General features: G+C 40.6%; 1 protein-coding gene across 1 annotated transcript; it reads right to left on the bottom strand.

Moving 5' to 3' along the window:
• Positions 1–1054: 1054 nt before the first annotated feature.
• Positions 1055–1438, bottom strand: LOC308241262 (large ribosomal subunit protein eL29-like; the record flags this gene model as incomplete). Its single annotated transcript, XM_080654687.1, has 1 exon — positions 1055–1438. The coding sequence occupies one exon, from the start codon at positions 1436–1438 to the stop codon at positions 1055–1057; it is 384 nt and encodes a 127-aa protein (XP_080510813.1).
• Positions 1439–25444: the final 24006 nt, after the last annotated feature.

The following is a 25444-nucleotide window of genomic DNA, read 5'->3' as shown; positions in this document are numbered from 1 at the left end:
AACTTGTACATTCAATATTTATTTTGTATGCCCTGAATACCTAGGACTATGCTAAGTTCTGGGAATACAGAGTGGAATGTTATAGTTCTTGCGTAAGTCTCATGGCTGCTATTATAGAAGTAAATAATAGTAACTGTTATATCTGGGAAAGAGAGGGATGTGAGAAAAGGCTTTATAGTCTTGGATGATGGTCCTTCAAAGATAAGGTATTATCCAGATGGAAGACTTTATCTTTTATACCTTTGTACTGAGTACTCACCATGTGCCAGCCACTGTTAGAGGAACTACAGATGTGATAAGGGCTGAGATTTCAGAGATTGTTAGGGTTTATATTTTAGAAGGCCTTATACACCATGCATGGAGTTGGCCTTCATGTCTGAGGATTTTGTGAATAGGGAGTCACAGGACTTGGTTCTCAGAACTGCTTTCTTACTCACTGACATGATAGGGAACACAAAAAAGGATTACATAGGGTTCTTCACTTCAAACAATGAGATATGTAGGAACCTTTTCAGATGGACAAGGTTATTTGGTTCTATTGGTGTTCTCACCTGAACATATTCCACATTTCAATCATAATGAGAGAAAATATTACTCTTGGCCTAAAGTTTCACTCTCCATTTCTTTGCACTCCTTGGGTACTGGAAAGTCCCTGAAATCAGAGCTCTTGGAGCTCAATTCGAGGGTTCTGGGGATTCAATCCCTAAAAAAAAAGGTAAGATGTCCCAGAATGTGCCTTGGATCCTCTGTAGGCAGCTAAGCACAGTATGGGAACAGGAACATTTGCATGCTTCCAAGAATGAGGGCCTAGCATTTTAAACAGGCTACACTTGGTTCCAGTTTACAGTGAGACTCCCTGCTTACTTTCAAATTCTGGCTACAACTCACTGATTCCAACCACTGACTACCCACCCTCTCATTTCAAAAAAATCTGACCTAACAGTCACTTAATTCTGGCTTCAGTAAGATTACTCTTTAGGACATTTTGTTTTGTTTTATGTTTTTTGACAGAACCTGCCCAGATTTGTTTGTAAAAATAGCAGCAGCCTAGGGGTCACACCAGACCTTTGGTCCTCACATTGGCAGACATTGGCCTCCACTGTGCAGCTTTCATGGGTGCATGGGCACCTTTGGGAGCCAGAGCTTGAGCCTGAGCTGTAGCTGCAGTCTGGGGCCTGGTTTGAATCTTGGCCTTGGACTTTGGCCCGCAGAGCCTGAGAACCTTGGCAATGTGGGTACGAGCATGTTTCCCAAGCTTGGGATGAGTGATATAGGCAAGTTGACTGAGCTTGTGATGGCCATCCTTTGGGGTCTTGGGCTTGAACTCCTTGGGCTTTCTGAGGGTCTTCATAGCCTTGGCATATGCGCTCATGGCCTCGGCATTGTTGGCCTGCATCTTCTCCAGGTCTTTCTTGTTGTGATTCTTGGCAAAGTACATGTTCCTTAGGAACTTAGAGTACACCCCCCTTAAGAGAGTCATATCTTTGTGATTGGGGTTTCTTGATGCTGTTCTATGCCATTCTCGGGACTAGTTGTGTGTGGTGTGGTTCTTGGACTTATCCATATCTTCACCAAGGCCTGTGGCTCCTGAAGCACCTGGGACTGGAAGAACCAGGACACATGTTTTCCATGGAACAATTTAAATACAGTGGTCTCTTATAACCCTCTAAAAAAGCCCACTTCCTTCCCCCCAACTTAGAGCCCCCAGATAGTCCTGGGAGAAATCTAAGCTCAAAGACAGCCTGGCCTGGACATCTTCCAAAGTTGCCCAGGAAAGAATACTCATGCATGTGCCCCTTTTCCCCCACCCCACAGACATGGGGCCTAGATTACCTTCCTTATTACAGCTCCACTGCAGGTGTGGTGGACCATGCCAGTGAGAACAGGCTGAGCAAGTTCCCTCTTAGTGGGATATTGGCATCCCTTGCCTCAACAGCTGTATGATAACCTGTAGCCAAATACTCCAGCAGCTGACTCCCAGGAAGTTCAGAGAGCTATGTTTGAGGGTTTCAGCTATTGTTGTAACAACATTTTTCATCCACACCAGTTTCTGTGTATGAGTGGGTGAAGCAAAACTTTCTGCAGAACTAGCCATACTTCTTCTTCACCCCCATCCCCTTACCAATGATTATGTTCATTAGATTTGGGGAGAATGTTCAGTTTTGGGCAGGCTGAGTTTAAAATATAAAGTTCACTGAGTAACTCCAGTCTGTATCACTCTCAGGTGGACCTAATGAACATCTCTTAAGTTTTAAAGTTCCATTGGCTAGTGTTCTCTGAACCAAGCCTTCAGCATCAGGGTATATGCAGACCTCCTCTTGCTAACTTCACAGGCATTCAGGAGGGTGACTTTCCCAGCTCTCCAGTTTCTCATCTTGTCCAAAGACTCGCTCAACATTGTTTAGGAATTATGAACAAAGATTGAAGTGTTCGTTGATTTGGAGATGCTGATAACCTCAACATAGGGTGGGGGCGGAAGCCTTGACAACCCATTTGCCTTCAGTATTTCCTGGGCATTGCATCACAGGTGGGTTCAAAAGTATTTTCATGATTGAGGTTTAAGTGAAATTAGCGAGTAAGTTCAAACCCATGTTTTCAGTTGAGTCTTGGGTAATTACTGATTCAGAATCTTGTATTGAAAAAGTATTAAATGCCTTTGACATTGTATCTGATTATTTAGTGATCAACTGAGTGGAACGTTATGAGAAGGAACAAGAAATCCTACTGGCTAATCTAAGAGTGCAGACATGAAAGTTTACCTTCCCATCTGCTGCCTCTGGCAATCACAGCTACACTGGCATTCCGGAAATGCAGGCAGGTGCAAGAGCTGGTGGGAAATGGAAGCTCTAGAAAAGGAAGAAAAAGAAAGAAAGGTAGTCTTAGCCGGTTTGTTCAGTGGATAGAGCATTGGCCTGTGGACTGAAGGGTCCCGGGTTCAATTCCATCAGAGCGCATGTCAGATTGCAGGCTCGATCCCAAGTAGTGGGGGGGGGGGGGGGGGTGCAGGAAGCAGCCAAACAATGATTCTCTCTCATCATTGATGTGTCTATCTCTTTCACTCTCTCCATTTCTCTCTGAAATCAATAAACACTTAAAAAAAAAAAAAGAAAGGTATTTTTTTTTCTAAATAATTATGACATGTGCAAATAATGAAAACTCCCCCAAAGAAATATATATTTGTGTTCACCAAGTTCTTACCTCCATCCCAGAACTAGAGGATGCAAGTGTATGGAAATTTTAGAATAACGTGTTTATGTTTGTTTCTAGCCATTAATAATTCAGAATTTTTGAGGTCTAATCTTGGAACAATATACTATGAGATATAGAAAATCTGTTCTAAATGTTTATAACTTGGACGTTCACATTTGGTCTCAATTTTATATTAAGAATTTAAATAATAATAATATTATACAAAAATACCAGACTGTTTGAGTCACTACCACACTCCTGAAAAATCTTACTCCAGGCTAGGCTACGTGGTTAGTTTTTCTATAGTAATTATTGAAGCTTGTCCAATTTAATACCATTGGGAAAGGAAATAAAACTAATGCATTGATTATAAAAGGAGTACCAGTATATATCTGATTATTAAATTTGGACCCACTTGACTTTTGCCACTTTCTTTGTGAATATTACCTCTCTGGGTCTAATTTTCTCACCCCATTTTATATTTAAAGGGATGAACTAGACAATCTCTAATATTCATTCCATACTTAAAATAATATAGTATAGATATTTTGAAGGATAATTTCTTAATACAAAGAAGTGAAATGTTGGAGGTGTGGGATAAAAGTGGATTCACAAAGGAGTTATTTATAGAACAAAGTAGAGAGGAGAACATGGTTGTGACTAGAGATTTAGCTTGCAATGTTCATAATTGTAACTTATTTGATTTAATTATAGTTTCAACCCTCAGATTCCCTTGCACTAAAGTAAAATAGTCCTGTCATGCCCATTATAATAGAACTAGAGGCCCAATGCACGAAATTCGTGCAAGGGGTTCTGCCCTCACAGCCTTGGCTGGCCCTCGCAGTCCCTCACAGCCTCAGCTGGCCCTTGCAGACCCTCGCAGCCTTGGCCAGCCCTCACAGGCCCAGCTTCATCCAGAAGGTATTCCTGACGGTTGTCCGGAAGGATGTCTGGGTGGTCATTCTGCTGTTCAGTCTAATTAGCATATTAGCTCTTTATTATATAGGATATGTCATACTGCAGGAGACAATACAAGATAGTGATATCTGGAGAGGTACAAAAGGGGAAGAGACCTTGAGTCTGAGTGTCAAATTCTTTGGAGGAGAAATTAACATAGTACAAAAAATAATGGCAACAGAAATTTACTCCAAAAATCAGAGAATTTTATTTTTGGCAGGGTAAATTGAAAAAGAAGAGGAGGAAGACAGAAGGAGAAGTTATTTCATCTTAATTAGAAAAAGAGAGCAAAGAAATAGGAAGATTCTGAACTCAAAACCCTTGACTAAGGAACTAATATCCTCTTCACCCCACCACTAATATCACTAACATTTCATAGCTTCATTGGTAACCACTTGCTACAATATGGTACTTTAAAACTTAGATTCAACCTATAATCCACTTCTCCTATATTAGTTACATTTGCCTAGCTTTTCTTGTCACATGAACCAAAAGACTTTACATCTGAGTCTCATGTTTTTCTTCACAATGCATAAGTTCTGATCTAACATACTGAAATATGTATTGTATCTCAAGGAGTGCCCTATATAAGAGATGTCATAAAACCACCTACATTAAGAGAAAGCTGAGTTATCAAAATGGATGTTCTGCAGATTTACATTCTTTAATGTATATGTCACTCTATGGGATAGATTAGGTGGCTTCCTCTGAAAAGAATACACGGTTTAATGAATTATTTTGGCAGCTGATAATATATTCTCTTGAGTCATCCTTTTAGTAATCTCTTCGACTGATTTAAATCTTTTTAGTTAAATCTCACATGTTTATATCTCACTTCCCACATCTAAGTCTTTGAGAGTAAAGACTACTTCTTATACTTATTTGTATTGCACAAGATTTCTAGCCATAACAGGTGTTCAATTACCATATAAGTGCTTGGATTAGCTGACCTATAATTTACCTAACAACACAGAAATTTGGAATTTATTACTTTGGTTATTCCTTAATTTGATTTTTAAGTTTATTATTAAGTCTGAATATCAAATTCCTATAATTGTTTTTGTTGTTGTTAATCCTCACTCGAGAATATTTTTTCCATTGATTTTTAGAAAGAGTGGAAGGGAAGGAGAAGGGAGAGGGAGAGAGAGAAAAACATTTATGTGAGAGAGACACATTGGTTGCCTCCTGTATGTGCCCTGACCAGGGTCGGGGATCGAACCTGCAACCCAGATACATGCCCTTGATCAGGAATCAAACCCGTCACTCTTTGGTGCAAGGGCCAATGCTCTAACCCTTGAGCAACACCAGCTAGGGCCTTGTAATTGTTTTAATGAACAGTTTCATTCTTTTTTTAAATTTTTTTTATTGATTACATCTGTGTCCATATCCCCTCATTGCCCCCTCTCCCCACTCCCATACATACCCTCACCCCCCAGTGTCTTGCATCATTGGTTATGCTTATATGCATGCATACAAGTCCTTTGATTGATCTCTTACCTCTCCCTCCCCCTCCCCAGCCTTCCCTCTGTAATTTGACAGTCTGTTCGATGCTTCTCTGCCTCTGTATCTATCTTTGTTCATCAGGTTATAATGTTCTTTATTATGCATAAATGAGTGAGATCATGTGGTATTTTTCTTTCACTGACTAGCTTATTTCACTTAGCATAATGCTCTCCAGTTCCATCCATGTTTTTATTAGTTTTTAGGGAGAGAGGAAGGGAGGGGGATAGGGATAGAAGTATTGGTTAGACATTGATTGACAGCCTCCTGCATGCCCCATACTGGGGATTGAGCCTGAAACCCAGGCATGTGCCTGACAGGGAATCAAACCAGTGACTTCTTGGTTAAAGGGTTAATGCTCAAACACTGAGCCATACCAGCTGAGCATGAACAGTTTCTAATGAATATTTCCTATTTGATGCCAACAGACAACAGTAAAGGCCTGCTTTATCAAAATGTTTAGCAAACATATTTTTGCAGATATTGTTAATATAAACCTAAATCCATGTGTTTAAATTAATGTTAAAAAAACAATCCTAAATTCACTATTTTTACTAAAATGTAGATAACTAATTTGACCTGAAGCCCAAAGTGTTTAACAAATGATAAACAAGGTGTTTATTAAACTTTTAATATAAACCAATAATTTTCAAAAGTATTTGAGAATAGGAACTTTTCAAAATGTAATTTATACAAATACCTCAAATAAAATAGATAAATACATGTTATTAATGTAAAATTATGTAATTTAATATAAAGTCATAATATCAGATTTGTAACAACTTATAAATTCCATTAGTGAAAACAGACTTTTAATAAATACAAACCATTTAAATTAGTAACTATAAAATCTTAGTCTCAACAATAGATTTTATTTTTATAATTCATTTTATATGTGCTAGTAGTAAAAAATATTATTCACAAAAGAAATAACAAAGAACAATAATTTTGTGTGCTTTTTTTAGATTGCTTCATTTTCATCAGGATATTTCTCAATTAAATCCATCCAGAAACTTGAATGTAGATAAATGGAAGATCTTTAGTACAGAAGTAAAAACATTAAAATTATCCAAATAATAGAAGTATCCTAAAATTATTTGAGTAATTAGTCATTCTTAATAATCATAATGTTATAATAATTCAAAGAAACATTTGCTATTATGTGTGGCATGCAATGGACTAATCATTGAGCAGACCCCAATCAAATGTGATTGAATTGGATTGCCCAAATCAGTAATGGTTGGATCAAAAATATTGTCTCATAGGCAGGGCAAATCACTTGTATTTCATGGAACAAAAGTCATTTACTGCTGGAGAGGAGAAAGTCCTGTTGTGCACCTAGAAGGTAAGCACAATAAGAAAACTCAAACAAGAACAAGCACCTGGCATGCTCTGTCTGACCTTTTCCAAAGGGCTTTACATCATTCTCTCCTCTGGTTTCTGCTGAGTATAATGGACATAACTGTTTTGTGGGCACTCCAATATATAAACCAAGGATTTCTCAACAAATAGAAATTCCATTAAAAAATTATTGAATGCTACTTATAATGACTAAAGAAATTGAAAGGGCATTACAAATTCTAATATTTGGCAGAAGAATAATAGGCAGAATAATGTATTGTATGCCCATCATTAATCTTTTAAAATTTTAGGTATTGCATAAAGTTTTCTGTTTTCAAAAAATCCCACACGGTTGTAGTGGATATGAAAGTACACAGTTGCTTCATATGTTTTCTAACCAATTGCTTACATTAATAACAGGTTTTCTAAAACATATCTGCTTTTTAAACTCATTATTCCTTACTATACCTTATGTCTTATATTATCTTATGAGTTCCAATACCCATTTATAATAAAACTCTCAGTAAACTAGGAATAGAGGGGAACTTCCTCAATTTGATAAAGAATATCTACAAAGAAACAATAGATGGCATCATATCTAATGGTGAAAAACTCAAAGCTTTCCTACTAGGATCAGAAACAAGGCAAGGATATTCCTTCAACACGCTTTTCAACATTTTACTAGAAGTCCTACCTAATACAATAAAACAGCAAAAGAAAATATAAAGTATATAGATTGAGAAGGGAGAAATAAAACTGTCTTTGTACCTATTGTTGTCTATGTGGAAAATCTGAAAGAATTAATTTTTTAAAAAACCCTTCTGGAACCAATAAGCAATTAAAGCAAGGCTGTAGGATATAGGGTTAATATACAAAAGTCCATCACTTTCCCACATACCAGCAATGAACAAATGAATTTTAAATTGAAAAAACAATCCATTTATATTAGCACTCCTTTTACAAAATGAAATACTATGTAAGATCTATATGGGGAAAACTTCAAAACTTTATATGAACAAAATCAAAGAACTAAATAAGTGGAGAGATATTTCATGTTCATGAAACACTCAATATTGTCAAGATGTCAGTTCTCCCCGATTTGTTTATAGAGTCAATGCAATTCCAAACAAAATCTCAGCAAGTTATTTTGTGACTATCAAGAAACTGAATGTAAAGTTTATATAGAGATGCAAAAGACCCAGAGTAGCCAATACAATATTGAAGGAGAAGAACAAAGTTGGAGGACTGACACTACTTGACTTCAAGATATACTAAAAAGCTACAGTAATCAAGACAGTGTGGTATTGGTGAAAGAATAGACAAATCAGTGGAACAGAGTAGGGAGCCTAGGAATTGATGCATGTACACATAGTCAACTGGTGTTTGACAAAGGAGAACAGGCAATACAATGAAGAAAGATAGTCTTTCAACAAATGGTACTGGAATACTGGCCATCCAAATGCAAAAAAAAAAAAAAAAATTCTAAACATATATCTTGTACACCTCATAAAAATTAGCTCAAAATAGATCATAGACCTAAATGTAAAATACAAAACTATAAAACTCTCATTCATTGTTTGTGGAAGTGCAAAATGGTAGAGCTATTTTGGAAGATAGTTTGGCAGTTTCTTGCAGAGGAACTTAAATGGGTTTTATAAGTGAAAGAAGCCAACCTGACAAGGCTATGTACTGTATGATGCCAACCATATGATATTTTGGAAAAAGCAAAACTGTGGAGACAATAAAAGGAGCAATGGTTTTCAAAGATGAGGTGGAAGAAAAGGATGACCAGGCAGATTTCTAGGGCAGTGAAACTACTCTATACTAGAGGCCCGATGCACAAAATTTGTGCAAGAGTAAGCCCTCACAGCCCCAGCTGCCTCGGCCCTCACAGTCCCGGCTGCCTCAGCCCTTGCAGCCCCAACTGCCTTGTGGCCCCACAGCCCCACCCCCTGACCACTGGTCGTTCCAGAAGGTCATTCTGGAAGGTCATTCCACTGTCAGTCTAATTAGCATATTAGCTCTTTATTATATCAGATGATACTGTAATGGTAGATACATCTATATACTAGGTGTACTAGTTAATAATGGAAGATTTTGTAATTAAAGAAAACACGATAATTTCAAGAGAAACATCAAAAGTGCTTTATTCAAAGTAATGTCCATCGCTAGCTACACATTTCCTCCATCTTTGAGTTAATTTGTGGATACTGTCCCAATAGACCTTTTCTTGTTTTGAGGCAAACCATTCAGAGACCCAGTTTTCCACTTCTTTATATGTTTTGAAATTGTTTGCTGAGCAACGTTTAATCTTTCTGCAAGTTGTTTTTGAGTTTGACACACATCTTCACCCAATAATGCTTGTAATTGTTGGTCTTCAAACATTTTTGGTTGACCTGGACATTCTTTGTTTTTCACATAGAAATCATAACTTTTAAAGCATTTAAACCAGCGTTCCCATGTATCTTGAGATGGAGCATATTCACCATAAGCTTCCCAAAGTATTCAGCAGCACTTTTTCTTCAAAATAAAGTAATTAATTAAAACTTCCCACAAATGGTTTTCTTTGGCACTAAATTCGACATTTTTAAGTGTAAAAATATCTATGATGTTAACACCTTTAGAAAATTTGACATATGAAGTTTTGAAGCTTGTTGTCAATACAACAAAATAGCATACATAGCAAATCGCATATATATCAACATATGTGTAACTCCATGTATTGAAAACAATCCACATTATTAACCAGCACACCTAGTATATATAAAAGCCAAGCAACTGGAACAACCATAATGACCAGTTGCTATGACGTGCACTGTGGCCGGCCCCATCCCCGATCTTCCTGCACCCTGATTGGGGGCAGGACTGGCAGCCAACCTCCCACAGCCCCTTACCCCAGTCAGCCTGGCCCAGCCCTGATCAGGGCAGGCCAGCTGGACCTCACCTGTGCACAAATTATAAATTTAATTATAAATTTATCAAAACCCATAGAATGTACAATACCAAAAGTGAACCTTAATGGAAACTATGGACTCTGGGTGACAATGATATGTAAATGTATGTTCATCAATGATAACAAATACACCATTCTGGTTGGGGAAATAGATAATGAGGAAGGCTATGCATGTGGGGACAGGGAATAAGTGGAAATCTCTGGACCTTCTGTTTAATACTGCTGTGAACCTCAAATTGATCTAAAAAATAAAGTCTATTTAAAAATAGTTCCTATCCCCTTAAAAAAATAGTCATTCATTAGTTGTGGCTCCTGGCTCCTCTGGGTGTAGAAGTGTAAGTATGAGTATTATGTGTGTGAGTGTGTATATTTGTGTGTGCAGTGTGGTTGTATATAAAAGAAGTTACTTTATTGACATTCTTGTAATCTGTCCTTGGTTTCATCTGTCTGTGATCATTTAGTGGCGGCTTCTCTCATTAGATGCTTTGTGAAATGCTCAGATACTCCTCTTTTAAATTGCTTGGGATGTTCACCTAAAGTTCATTTTACAAGTGCATCTCCCCAAGCTGGTTACATTTTTCCTCTATCAGTCCTAGAACTGTTTACTGAGGCCTCCTAGCCCTTCTAGACAACTATCTCAAGCTGCATCTAAGATAACCCCAAGCAAGTGCTTCTAGAGAGTTCACACCAGGTTCATGGGGGAAAATTTGCAGACTTTACCCCACCAAACTCTGGGCATGCAGACTGTCCCCTCTCTTTGTGCTCCTTATGAGAGTCAGCAGCTCCAGACACAGCCACCCGCTCAATCCTCAAGAATGAGTTTCTGTGCCTCAAACAATAGGAAGGTTATTTAAGCTTTGTGATTGATCCTACTGAAGTCCCTCACACCTATAACGTGAGGACTAAGCCCCACATTACCCTCCACTTTGAGCAGGGTAAAGATAGTAAATTCACATGATTTGATTTGAACATCTCTCTGGGGAAAACTTTCTCAAATTCCCAACTTCCCTTTCCTAGGCCTCTGTGCTCCTTTATAAGTTAGCGGTATGTGATCAGCCAAATGTCATAAAACCAGTATTTTCAAGTTTTCTTTGAAAATCCTGCAAAGGTGGTTCATCACCTCACTTTGGACTATGAATTTAGAATTTGCCACCTTCTTTTTGGCTCTGACCTTTTGAGGGCTCATTTTAAACAATGAGCTTTAAATAAATTCATCTAACATGTTGCTATATATAAAGATATTTTCTATAATGATTTCCAAACCTATAAGAAATAAATAACATTTTGCATACTCATGTATCTGTGTACAAGTGAAGCAGGAGTAGAGCATGCACCAAACAAATGTGCTTGAGCCTTGCATAGCCTTTAAATGAGTTCTGTAGACATGTACTGAAGAACATTCAGGTGTGAATTTTTTTTTTAAAGTAACATGGAACTAGAGTTTTGTTTTGTTTTTAATCTATGACATGTTACATTAAGATTAAATATATTCAGAGCAATGGCAGGAAAAGTTTTATTCTGAGAATGACACAAAACCCAGCTCAACTGACAAAATGAATAATGGGTGTGGTCTTTAATATATTGATGTCTAGAATATGCTTGAGTGTAGTATCATTTACTATAAGATTGCAGTTTTAGACTTAAAAATACATTTAAAATAGAAATTAAAATCAGATATTTGTAAAACAAGTACAGAAGGGAAAAGACAATGGATCTTGGTTATTTTTATTTTAACTATTATTTTCAACCTTCTGCTAAGCTCTTTTGTGCTTTTCTATTATCAGCATAAATAGAGAATATTAAGTAGGTATGATAAAGTCTACTATCTTTAAAAGTTGAGGTATCTAATGTGTCGGTAAATTAATAGCCAGATGTTGATATAAAAAGAGGAAACTAGCCTGGCCAGGTAGCTCAGTTGCTTACAGCATCACCCCAATACTCCAAGGTTGTAAGTTCAATCCCCAGTCAGGGCACATACAAGAATCAACCAATAAATGTATAAATAAGTGGAATAACAAATCCATTTCTCTCTCTCATACACACACTCTCTCTTTCTCTTTTTCATTTTGTCTTACTCTCTAGTATCAATAAATAATTTTTTAAAAAGAAGAAACTCTCTATTTTGGGATTGTGATTTGCCTGTTTGAAAATATGCCTAACCCTACTATTATCTATAAGTCCCATGGAATGAAGAAATATTTACAAAGGCTCCAAATGGTAGGTGGATGAAACACAGCTGAACCATTCTAAAGATGGCTCATCAAAGGGAGAAGAGTAGAGATGGGAAGAACGTTGAGAAAAGCCTTCCCTTCAAACATCGATTCTAGACTCATACCATCAATTAGTATTTCACTTACATTAAAAATGTAGAAATCCAGGAATTGTTAAATCCTTTAAAAAATAACTTCATATGAATTAGTTTAATTGAGTAACTACAAAAATGAATTGAACTGCATTCTGAATCTTGGTGTTAGTTGTAATTAACTCTGAAAGGGAGGGGTCATTTGGAGCTTTGGGCATTAACAGAGGATGGCAGAGGACCTGGGTGGGATATCCCAATGGGGATTCTGTAAGAGCTGAAAATTATGCAAAGGTTCTGAGGAACTGAAGAGGAATCAGCAAAAAAGAGGTATAAGAGATGCACAAAAATGTCTATATTTTAAGACCCTTAATAAGCTTCTGAAAGTTGTTTGACATGCTCTAGGATTCCAATAGCCCCCGGTTACCCGGACTAGAGTAGAAGACTGGAATTTAAGCCTCTCCTTCTCCCGTCTCTTCAACAGCCTAGTGTCTGTCCCTTCAGTGCTCAATCTTTTGCAAATCTGGGTAAGACAAAGGAAGAAAAAAGGGGTGGTGCTGATAGGCATGTGTACCTGCCAGAGGTTAGATATCCATCTCCTTTTTACCTCACTCCCCCTCAGCAACTGCTCTCACTTGTTATTTTGGCTCATTGTTATATTCCTGATTTACTATTCCCTATATTTTGCTAAAAGAATTTTCCCCAAATGGCTACAAATATTTCCACTTTCCAAGATGTTACACCCTTACTTCACTGGATTAGAGAGGAGAAAACAACTTATTCAGAATAATGGATCAACAGGCACATGTTATATTCCTTGAGAAAACTTAGCAGCCATTTACTCTTCCAGCCTAGGAGTTCTCTTTCATGGCTTCTTCCTGCTAGAGAAAATAGGACTAAGCTTCACCAAGATTTGCAGGCATCATGAGACTAGAACTGTGATGGGTTTTTGGCAATTGTGGAGGGCTAGTATGAACTGTGACATTAACTTCCTTCAAGGCTGATTATAGCCTCCTTGCCTCTGCCAACATATACCTATAAATCACAACTTTTTCCTCAAGCTTTTATCTATTCAATTATATACGCAGCCTTGAAAACAAATTAGCATGCTGATTTCGCAGGGGTATAGAAGAAATCAAGTATGAAATAATGTTTGTAAATCTACTAAAAGATGTGCAAATGTGTATCTGAGTGTGTGTGGTGGTGATGATGAGGATGGTGTTGTGTGTATATCTGTTCCTTTTTTTCATTTAACATGGGAACATTAAGCGAATAGAGAAAAGTACATTTGATTCCTGGGAAAGAAAGTAATTCTGCAAATATGAGTGAGTTAAATGCAAATTTGATAGGACAAATAGATTTTTCCCAGTTAATGCTTTTCAAAGACCATACAAAAGGCTGATGTAGCATTTTGTCATTTGAGCTCCTTCAGAGCCCCTTCATTCAAACACATAATGTAGGATAAAACTATTGAAAGAGGCTCAATTCCAGATTTCCACCTTAAAAGAATGGAAATGGCAGGAAGTATGTTATTGATTATATTGATTGTCCATGTATATTAGTTATTAAGAAGAGCTTAAGCAAAAGTAGAAAGCTAGTGGGTGGGTTGGGGGTGAGAAGGAGAAGGGCCTGGCATCCTTTGAGTGCCTATAGTGTACCCGTTACTGCATTGGCATTTTGCATGAGTGATATTCATTATTCTAGAAATAGTAGGCTGATAACGAGCATTAATGATTCCACAAACTATGTACTGGCAATAACAATCTAAATGTGACATTATACATGAAAGCCTTTATGACTGACATTTAACATCCAGGGAAGCTCCTGTGTGGCTAATTAACACCTGAGGTCATTCTGACATAGAGGGGGCAAGCACCTTTTCTCAGCTTATCGGAATCATCCTAGGTCATATATGCTCTCTCACACTGAACAGTATTGCAAGAGCACATAATTTCCACCTTTGAAACCTTTACATTTATTTAATTTCAACAAGGTAATAATGCTTCTCACAAAGGTAGCCAATCCTACACCTACTTCAGTCTTACTCCTACACTTTCTACTAGTCAGGTGCAATTTCTACTGTCCTTTTATTATTATGTGATATTGGATATCAGATTAAGAATTTAATCACTGAGCTTAAAGTCTAGCTAGGACAGCAGAGCTTATGTTAGGACATTAAATATAGGGGAGCATTCTCAAAGGGATGGAAAACGGCTAATCCTTGTGAAAGTTGAATATGGGGTCGGGGAGGAACGTATGAAATATAATCAAATAATTTAAATCAGGGAAAAGCCTTTAACCTGACAAACTAGGATTATTTTCCCAATGGGAATGTGCGACACAATATAGTATTTCAATTGAGTTGTAGAGATAAGTGAGAAATTGCATTTCAACTTGATGAAGTAATGGATGGAAAGAGGAATGTGAAGAATTATAAGAATAAGGCAAGACTTCCCTTTAGTCCCTTAATGGCAATGTGGTCCTTCATTTTTTCCATGTCAGTTCACGCAAAATATTAAAAAACACACACACACAAAAAAAAAAAACAAAAAACACCAAGAATGAGATTTAGAGATGCAGCTAAGACTAATCATAGCACTGGGAGCTGACAGCACTAGTATAATAGAAAAGGATGTATACAGTGTAAAGATGAGGAAAAAGTCCAACATTACAAAATATAGTCACAGTGCAGGTGAGAGAGAAGAAATGCAATCATCCTAAAGATGTTAGTTTGGTAGCTATACCAGGGAGGTATTATTTTATTATTATGTTATATATTATTTTATTTTATATTTTTTGCTTAGACTTTAGAGAAGATGGTAGGAGAAGTTGAAAAAATAACTCTGAATGATGGCATCTTAGAGTCAGAAGGGACTAGGAAGAATTAGTCTTCTAAGGCATGGCACAGAAATGCAGGCATTGCTTCTCCAGGAGCTCTAATAAATGGCCAGCTGCTACCTGAGCACTTACAGAGACTGTCACATGGTTGTAGTTATTAGAAAGATCTTCCACAAACCAAGTTACAATGTTTCTTCTTCTCACTTCCCACTATTAATCTTCATTCTGTCTTCTGGAGCTACACAGAATAATCACAATCCTTCTTTTCCAGGGGAAAAACCCAAACAACCTTGGCAAAAGTCAGGGCAAAATAGCAACGTGATGGGACTGTTAGTTATGAGAAAGTAATTTCTCAGGTAGATCTAAATTTGAAAGGGAAAAGTAGGAAAGATGCTCTGATGGAAGGAGGGGAAGCTAAAGGCTGAGCCAGTTTCCAAATGAAGAGAAATTACAATAAAACACAAAAACAAATGGGTACACTTGTAAATGTAACTTGGAAGAAAGAGGTTGTTGATAACATGAATAATGTGGAAAAAAGAAAAATCATATCTAATAAAAGAGTAATATGCATATTGACTGTCTCTCCAACACACAAGATGGCCGCCCCCATGGTCAAAGATGGCTGCCCTGTGTGGACATAAGATGGCTGCCACAAGATGGCTGGCAGGGGAGGGCAATTGTGGGCAATCAGGCCAGCAGGAGAGGGCAGTTGGGAGGGACGAGGCCTGCAAGGGAGGGCAGTTGGGGGGGACCGGGCCAGCAGGGGAGGGCAGTTGGGGGGATCAGGCCTGCAGGGGAGGGCAGTTGTGGGGGGGGGGGACCAGGCCTGCAAGGGAGGGAAGTTAGGGGCAACCAGGCCTGCAGGGGAGGGCAGTTGGGGGTGGGACCAGGCCTGCAAGGGAGGGAAGTTAGGGGCAACCAGGCCAGCAGGAGAGAGCAGTTAGGGGCGACCAGGCCTGCAGGGGAGGACAGTTAGGGGCAACCACACTGGAAGGGGAGGGCAGTTAGGGGCAATCGGGCCAGCAGGGGAGCAGTTAGGCATTGATCAGGCTGGCAGGGGAGTGGTTAGGGGGTGATCAGGCTGGCAGGCAGGCAGGCGAGTGGTTGGGAGCCAGCAGTCCTGGATTGTGAGAGGGATGTCCGACTGCCTGTTTAGGCCCAATCTGGATCAGGCCCAAACTGGCAGTTGGACATCCCCCGAGGGGTCCCAGATTGGAGAGGGTGCAGGCTGGGCTGAGGGACACACACCCCCCCCCCCCCATGCATGAATTTCGTGCCTGGGGCCTCTAGCATACTTATAATCCAGTTAGAGAAATAGGAAAATATATAATAAGCATAATGGTTATAATGCATGGAAATTCAGATCAAGTTATGGTTATTGCTAGTAAATCATTATTTGTATGGTAAGTATTCTGATTTTAAGTTTGGAGTATAAGAAGATACTCTGAACTGTGTTCAAGCTTTATTCTGCAGGGGGAAAAGGGAGAGAAATTAGGCATCGGTATCCGCAGCTTCAGGAGAATGATAAACCAGGGTGGTGAACAGACACTAGGGTGGTCCCCATGATCTCCATCTCCCAGTACCTATGCCTTTTTGTAGTCCCATATCTTTGAGTGTAGGTGGGACCAGTGACTTGCTTCTAACCAATAGAAAATAGCAAAGTTAATGGATGGACATAATCATATTACCTAACATTGTTATTCTTGCCTTGCTAAAAGACTGTCTTTACCTTGGTGGATTTAAAGAAACAAGCTGTCATGCTGTGAAATATGTATGGAGAAAGCCATACAGCTGGAATGTGAGGGTAGACTCCAGCTGACAGCCAGCCAGGTACTGAGATCCTTAGTCCAGCAGCCCATAAGCAACTGAATTCTGCCTGCAACTATATGCATAAGGAAGCAGATCTTTCTCTAGTTAAGTCTCAGACAAGACCACAGAGCAGCTGATACTTTGCTATTTTGCAGAGGACCAGCTGAGTCATATCTGGATTCCTGACCCACAGAATCTGTGAGATTAGAAACCTGTTGATTTTAGCAGCTAATTTTTTGTAATATTGTCACATAGCAATGAATAAGTAGTACAGCCAGCTCAATACTTTTCAAGTGAAGGAGCCATAGGAAGAGTAATAACTATTGGTAACTAGACTATGACTTTCTCAAAGAGACCGTTGTACTCTGGGCTAGACTGATCTAGACTTTTACAGCAGCATATATATATATATATATTTTCTGTTGATATCAAGAATATCCTATATTATAAAGAGGTAATATGCAAATTGACCATCACGCCGTCACAAGATGACGGCACCTATAGTGGGGGCGAGGCCGGCTGCTCCGTGAGCCTGCTGCCAGAGTCCCGTCAGCCCCACTGGGGGCCTCAGGTCCTCCTGCACCCCCCACTGACTGAGGCTCAGGCAAGCAGGGCCAGCTGAGGCATAGGCAAGCCTCGGATGGCAGCTGCTTAGCCGCCCAGGGCTGGCCCAAGGCTCAGGTAACCAAAGCCAGCTGAGGCTTGCGCTGCCGGCAGTGGCAGCAGCAGAGGTGTGATGGAGGCATTGCCTTCCCCTGATCACTGGGTTGCCTCCCACCCCTGAGGGCTCCTGGACTGTGAGAGGAGGAAGGCCGGGCTGAGAGACCCCCCCTCCAGTGCATGAATTTTCATGCACCAGGCCTCTAGTAATTAATAAATGTATATATTTGTGCTTATTTAGCATATGGGATTTACTACTTAAAAAAGCTCCCTCTGAATATAGGGAGATATAATGGACAATTTTGGATAGTTCTCCAACAGAACAGAAATATTAACACAAAGATCTGTTCAAGACAGCAGTGTAGATAAATGCAGTACTTGCATCCTCCCATAACCACATCCAAATTATAACTAAACTGCAGAACAACCATCATTCAGAACATTCAGAATTACCAGAAATCTGGCTGAATGGAAGTCCTACAACTAGGGAATTAAAGAAGAAGCCACATTGAGACTGGTAAGAGGGGCAAAGATGTAGAATGATCCCATGTGTGGCGGATAAAAATTGGGAGGGATACCTCAGCTGCAGGTCCCCCTTGAGGAGTGAGGGGTCCCAGCCCCACACCTGACCTCCCAGCCAAGGGTTCCAGTGCCAGGAAGAGAATTCTCATAAATTCTGGCTGTAAAAGCAGCTGGGATTGAGGCTGAGGGAGATGAGTGGGGGGGTGGGGGAGGGTGGCGGGCGCGGGTTCCTGGAGTCCCAGGCATTTCTCTTAAAGGGCCAGTGCATGAACTTACTTAGACTCACTTTCTCTGAGATCCAGCACTGGGGCAGCAACTTGAAAGGCACCAGAGACATACATGAGGAACTGAATTGTCCAGCATCAGGGCAAAATGTGGGGGGCAGCTTTCTCCCAGACAGAAGTGCTGGTATTCCTTTGATGAGCCCTCCCCAACAGAGTCAGCCGGCTAGCATTATATCTGAGACTCCATCAACCGGGCTTACACAGTTTTCCCAGCCCTGGTAATTCCCTGAGGACCAACCCAACTTTTGGCCCACCCAAACTGTTTCCAGTGGATTTTCTATACAAATGGCCTGTCTTGGTTTATGCTTCAGAATATCCTAAAATCTCTCAAACAAGTAGAATCTGGCCTTAGAGTACTCTGTACCTCTTGCTAAGTGGCCCAGGCCTGACGCTAACAGCAGCTGGCTTTGGTTCACAGCTTGGCCTTGCCTGGATACCTCTAAACCCAGCACAAGTAGCAGTCATGTGCAGATTGCTCTGTAGCTCATGCCAGGTGGCCCTGGCCAGAACATAGGAGGCAGCTAACCTTGGCTTGCACCTCCAAGACAAATTTTTCTAGCTGCATTCCTCTTACTAGAGCATTAGACTTAATGATTTCTGAGATCCTTCCTAAATGCTGAGAAATTTTAGGTGAAGTACAGAATATATTAATTAATTTAATTATCAATGTGGCATGCGGCACATTGATGAATTAAAACATTCTTATATAGTTTCTATGACTAAATATTTCTTTAGTATGTATTTGTATCCTTTAGAAAAGATATTGGCACCCTAACCGATTTGGCTCAGTGGATAGAACCTGCAGACTGAAGGATCCCAGGTTCGATTCTCGTCAAGGGCACATGCCCAGGTTGTAGGCTCGATCTCCAGTAGGAGGCATGCAGGAGGCAGCCAGACAATGATTCTCTCTCATCATTAATGTTTCTCTCTCTCTCTCCCTCTCACTTCTGCTCTGAAATCAATAAAGATATATTTGGGGGGGAAAAGATATTGGCAAACACACAGATTTTTGGCTTTGTGGGCTAAACAGTCTCTGACACAACTGTTCAACCCTGCTGGTATAGTAGAAATATAGCCTTAGAAAAGACATAAGGAAATGATGTGATTGTGTTTCAATAAATCTTTACTTACAAATAATAGGTGGCAGGCTGGATTTGACTGGCAGTCCATAGTTTGCCAACTTCTATTCTGAAGGCAAAATCTATGTTAAGATGAGGATACATTTTTGGAGACACAACTGCTAACTCACTCAGCACTAACGATTAGCAGTGGTAAAATGTGATATCTTGCTTTCTGAATGTCAAATTCCTTCATGCAGCAGCTTGTACAATGATATCACTGAGACTCCAGAGTCAGACTCTAAAATGCACTCATTCTTTCCACTTAAAAAGAAACCTCATAGATCCCAATGGAAGGTAAAATTTTATTTCAAAAATTTCCTTTGAACTTTGAAAATAAAACAAGAAAATGTATTTCAAACTCTGAAAGTACTACTCTAAACTGCAAAAAAGAGCTAGACCTAATTTGAAAGGGCAATGGCATGAAGGCATGCTTATTTTGGTACCCTTACCCAGGCAAAGAACAGCATGTAAGTGAAAAGGGCAGCAGATTGGTGGCATGCTGGATTTGGCCGGCAGGCCATTTTGACCAGCACATTCACCTCAGAATTGGTCAGGCCTTCTTTTCCACTTACTTCTCTGCTTACCCTTCCTTTCTCTTCGTTCTTTTTGCTGTTCTGAGAGCATAGAAGATGCTCACTGAACACATACCCTTCTTCTCTCTTTTCCCTTCTTGCTTATTTTCCTTAATTCTCCCTGTTCATTTCTACCTTCTTTTTCATAACCTGTCACTCCACATTCAATGCTTTCTCCTCTCCCTTTTCCATCTCCTTTGCCCTTATCTGTATGTCTCTTCTTTAACTTTTAGGTTACACCAGGAAACAAATATATTTCTAATCATTTCTTTCAATTGCTGACTAAATTGCCTGCACTCTGCTTCAGATTTTCTTCTTTTGAGGTTTTAGGTTGTCATTGTTTTTAAATGACAAGTTTATTTTTATAGGTCACCAGTAGTCTTTCTGTTGGGTAGATAAGGAAATTAGCACTCTTAATTTCTTCTTATCATCTCTCCCACCATCTTCTAATTGTGTTTCTTCAGATGATATTATTTTTACATTGTCAAGGTATATGAAACTTATTGCTGTTTTACTGCCTTAATTCCCAAAATTTTTAATCTTAATTTTATATTGAAATGATGACAAGTCTCTACCAGTCCTTTTTTCTGCCCCCACCCCCACCCCTGTTGCTGAAGTATTAATATTATTTAGCCATAATTCACTGTCAATACATTTTCTTCAAGAAAAGTTCATAGGTGCTACATTTCCTGAGTGTATGTATAAAAGAAGTTTTAGGTACACATATTTTTCCCAGATTTTATTTATCAAATTCTATTGTTTTTTAGTTTGTCTTTTATTTTTATCAAAATTACATTTTTAATTACCTCCTCCTCTGCCAGCTTGGTCAAGGGTCAACTTGTTTTGGGTTAGCCAAGTCAGTTTCTGTTTGTCCATTTGTTTTCTGTTCCTCTGTATTTTTATTATTATTCTTTTGTTGTTGTTGCTGACATTATTACAGATGTCCCCCATCCCCCCCACCCTTTTTGTTTAGCTCCACCCAGACCTAGCCCTCCCCTCCCTCTGGTCATAACCACATTGTTGTCTGTGTCCATGGGTATTGCATATGTGTTCTTTGGCTATTCTCTTCATCTTCTTTTGTCCTGAACCAATCATCACCCCGCCCTCCCCTGCCCCCACCACAACCTCCTCTCTGACATCTGTCAATCTGTACCATGTATCCATGACTCTGGTTCTATTTTGTTCATCATTTTATTTTGTTCATTAGATTTTACATATAAATGAGATCCTTTAGTATTTGTCTTTCTCTGACTGGCTTGTTTTGCTTAGCATTATAATTTCCAGGTCCATCCATGCTGTCTCAAAGGGTAAGAGTTACTTCCTTTTTATAGCTGCTACATAGTATTCCATTGCCTGTATTACCACAGCTTTTTGTATCCACTCATCTACCCCTTGGTACTTGGGCTGTTTTCAGATCTTGGCTATTGTAAATAATGCTGCTATGAACATAGGGGTGTGTATATTATTTCTGACCAGAGGCCCAGCGCATGAAATTCAATCACGGGTAGGGTTCCTAGGACTGGCCTGCCATCAGGGCCAATCTTCCCCAGCTGCCAACAACCAGCCACATCCCCTGCTGCCCTTTGTGTGTGGGGCAACCAGTGGGGCTATTGGGGCCCTGGCACCACCCACATTAGCTGCCACCCACCCCTGGTTCCCCATCTGGTGATGGGAGCCTGCTGGCTGGGGGGAGGGGCCAAGAGGTTGGCTGTTCCCACCTGCTTGCCGGCTCCAACCCCTGCCATCACCGGTTGCCCTCTGTGTGTGGGGCAACCAGTGGGACAATTGGGGCCCCTGCAGACATGCTACAACCCACCCCTGGTTCCCCATTCCCCATCAGTCAATCGGAGCCTGCGGGCTGGGGGCAGCTCCTGCATTGAGCATCTTCCTCCTGGTGGTCAGTGCACGTCATAGCCGACTGGTCGATTTGAATATTATGTTTTTATATATATAAGAAGACTAGAGGCTAATTCATGCACGGGGAGGAGGAGGAGCTCCCTCAGCCCAGCCTGCACCCTCTCGCAATCCAGGACCCCTCAGAGGATGAGTGACTGCCAGTTTAGGCCCATAGGCCTAACCGCTGGCTCCTAACTACTCACCTGCCTGCCTGCCTGATCGCCCCTAACCACCTCTGCCTCAGCCCCCACCACAGCGGCTTCATCTGGAAGGATGTCCAGAATGATGTCCGGAAGGTCATTTGGCTGTCCGGTCTAATTAGCATATTATGTTTTTACTAGAGGCCCAGTGCACGAAATTCATGCATGGGGGGTGGTTTCCCTCAGCCCAGCCAGCACCCTCTCCAATCTGGGACCCCTCAAGGGATGTCCGACTGCCCATTTAGGCCCGATCCCGGTAGGGCAGTCGGACATCCCTCTCACAATCCAGGACTGCTGGCTACCAACTGCTCGCCTGCCTGCCTTCCTGATTGCCCCTAACCGCTTCTGCCTGCCAGCCTTATCACCCCCTAACCACTACCCTGCCAGCCTGATTGATGCCTAACTGCTCCCCTGCCAGCCTGTTTGCCCCTAACTGCCCGCCCCTGCAGGCCCGGTCACCCCCAACTTCCCTCCTCTGCTGGCCTGGTCCCTCCCAGCTGCCCTCCCCTGCTGGCCTGATCTTCCACAACTGCCCTCCCTTGTAGACTTGGTCCCTCCCAACTGCCCTCCCCTACTGGCCATCTTGTGGTGGCCATCTTGTGCCCACATGGGGGCAGGATCTTTGATCACATGGGGGCAGCCATCTTGTGTTGGAGTAATGGTCAATCTGCATATTACTCTTTTATTAGATAGGATAGAGGCCTGGTGCATGGGTGGGGGCCAGCTGGTTTGCCCTGAAGGGTGTCCCGGATCAGGGTGGGGGTTCCATTGGGGTGTGGGGTGGCCTGGGTGAGGGGCCTGTGGTGGTTTGCAGGCCAGCCATGTCCCCCGGCGACCCAAGGCCCTGGTATCTGGGGTTTATTTATCTTCTACAATTGAAACTTTGTAGCCTGGAGTGGAGCCAAGCCTCCTGCTCACTCCGTGGTGGCAGCCACTTCTGTTGGGATTTATGTATCTTCTATAATTGAAACTTTGTAGCCTTAAGTGGAGGCCAAGGCAGGCCAGGGCTGCAGAAGCTTGGCTTCCTCCACTGCCGGGGGCAACCCTAGCCTCCTGCTCTCTCCAGCTCTGTGGCTGCTGCCATTTTTGTTGGGATTTATTTATTTTCTATAATTGAAACTTTGTAGCCTGGAGTGGAAACCTGGGCTGGCCAGGGTGTGCGGAAAGCTTGGCTTCCTTCATCACTGGGGAAACCCATGCCTCTCTCCTGCTCTCTCCGTGGCTGCAGCCATCTTGGTTGGGTTAATTTGCATACTTGCTCCTGATTGGCTGGTGGGCATGGCTTGTGGGCATGGCTTGTGGGTGTAACTGAGTGATGATCAATTTGCATATTACTCTTTTATTAGATAGGATTATTTAGATAGGATAGAGGCCTAGTGCATGGGTGGGGGCCAGCTGGTTTGCCCTGAAGGGTGTCCCAGATCAGGGTGTGGGTTCCCTTGGGGCATGGGGCAGCCTGGGCGAGGGGCCTGTGGTGGTTTGCAGGCTGGCCATGCCCCCTGGCGACCCAAGTGGAGGCCCTGGTATCTGGGATTTATTTATCTTCTATAATTGAAACTTTGTAGCCTTGAATGGAGGCCTGGGCCTGCCAGGGTGTGCGGAAAGTTTGGTTTCCTCCATTGCCGGGAAACCCAAGCCTCCTGCTCACTCGGTGGCCGCAGCCATCTTGGTTGGGTTAATTTGCATACTCGCTCCTGATTGGCTGGTGGGCATGGCTTGTGGGTGTAATAGAGTGATGGTTAATTTGCATATTACTCTTTTATTAGATAGGATTATTATAGATTGGTGTTTCAGTATTCCTAGAATATATTCCCAGAATTGGAATCACTGGTTCAAAGGGTAGTTACATGTTTAATTTTTTGAGGAAACTCCATACTGTTTTCCACAGTGGCTGCATGAATCTGCATTCCCACCAGTAATGTACTAGGGTTCCCTTTTCTCACAACCTCACCAACACTTGTTTATTGATTTATTGATGGTAGTCACCCTGATAGGTGTGAGGTGATATCTCATTGTGGTTTTAATTTGCATCTCTTTGATGATTAGTGATATTGAGGATTTTTTCTTATGTCTATTGGCCATTTGTATGTCCTCTTTGGAGAAGTATGTATTCAGGCCCTTTGCCCATTTTTTAATTGGATTGTTTGTCTTTCTGGTATTGAGTTGCATAAGTTCTTTATATATTTTGGAGATTAATCCCTTATTAGATGTAACATTGGCAAATATGTTCTCCTATAAGTGGGTTGTCTTTTCATTCTGTTCATGGTTTCTTTTGCTATACAGAAGCTTTTTAGTTAGACATAGTCTCATTTGTTTATTTTTTCCTTCGTTTTCCTTGTCTGAGGAGATATATTGGCAAAAATACTGTTATGAGAAATGTCTGAGATTTTTCTTCCTATGTCTTCTTCTAGGATTTTTATGGTTTTACAACTTACAATTAAGTCTTTTATACATTTTGAGTTTATTCTTGTGTATTGGTGTAAATTGGTGGTCATGTTTTTGCATGTACCTGTCCAATTTTCCCAGCACTCTTTATTGAAGAGACTGTCTTTACTCCATTGTATGCTGTTGCCTTCTTTGTCAAATATTAATTGACCATAGAGGTATAGGTTGATTTCTAGGCTCTCTGTTCTGTTCCATTGATCTATATGCCTGTTTTTATGCCAGTACGAGGCTGTTTTGATTACAATGGCCTTCTAGTATTGTTTGATATTCAGTATTGTGACCCCCTCCAACTTTTTTTTTTCTCAAGATTGCTGAAGAGTTACTTTAGTTCCATGTAAATTTTGGAATATTTTTTCTAGATATGTGAAATACAAAATGCCATTAGCATTTTAGTGGGGATTCTGCTTCAAATTTTAAAGTAAATGACGAATTTAACATACACATATAAAGTTATATTGCTCTTTAGAAACAAAGCAATAAAATGTAATTATTTTATATGCAGGACATTCCTCTGTTATGTTCTTGTTACTTCCTGTGGTTCCTCCCATCACAAGCATCTTGGCTATTCAGAAGGAGCACTTTGACCTATGAATCTGTTGCTGACCTTTCAAAAGATCAATACATCTCTACATTAGCCTTTTTTTATTCTTTGAAGTGAATGGAAACTGATGCCAAACTTTCTCTCTGCAAGCATAAGCAATTTTGGAAGCTGAGAGGAAAGGAGCTGTTCAGTCTTAAATTTCCACAATTAAACAACCTGCCACCTTGGCACAGGACTCTGGGAAAATATATCATGCCTCTGAGAGATTCTTTTCTAATGGCATTATCTACTGCAGCCACACAGCATCCAAATTCCCC

Source organism: Plecotus auritus (genome assembly GCF_963455305.1).
Source record: "Plecotus auritus genome assembly, chromosome: 2".
In the NCBI taxonomy this organism is placed as follows: domain Eukaryota; kingdom Metazoa; phylum Chordata; class Mammalia; order Chiroptera; family Vespertilionidae; genus Plecotus; species Plecotus auritus.
The sequence above is the reverse complement of the archived record's forward strand: the minus strand, read 5'-3'. Positions and strand labels throughout refer to the sequence as shown.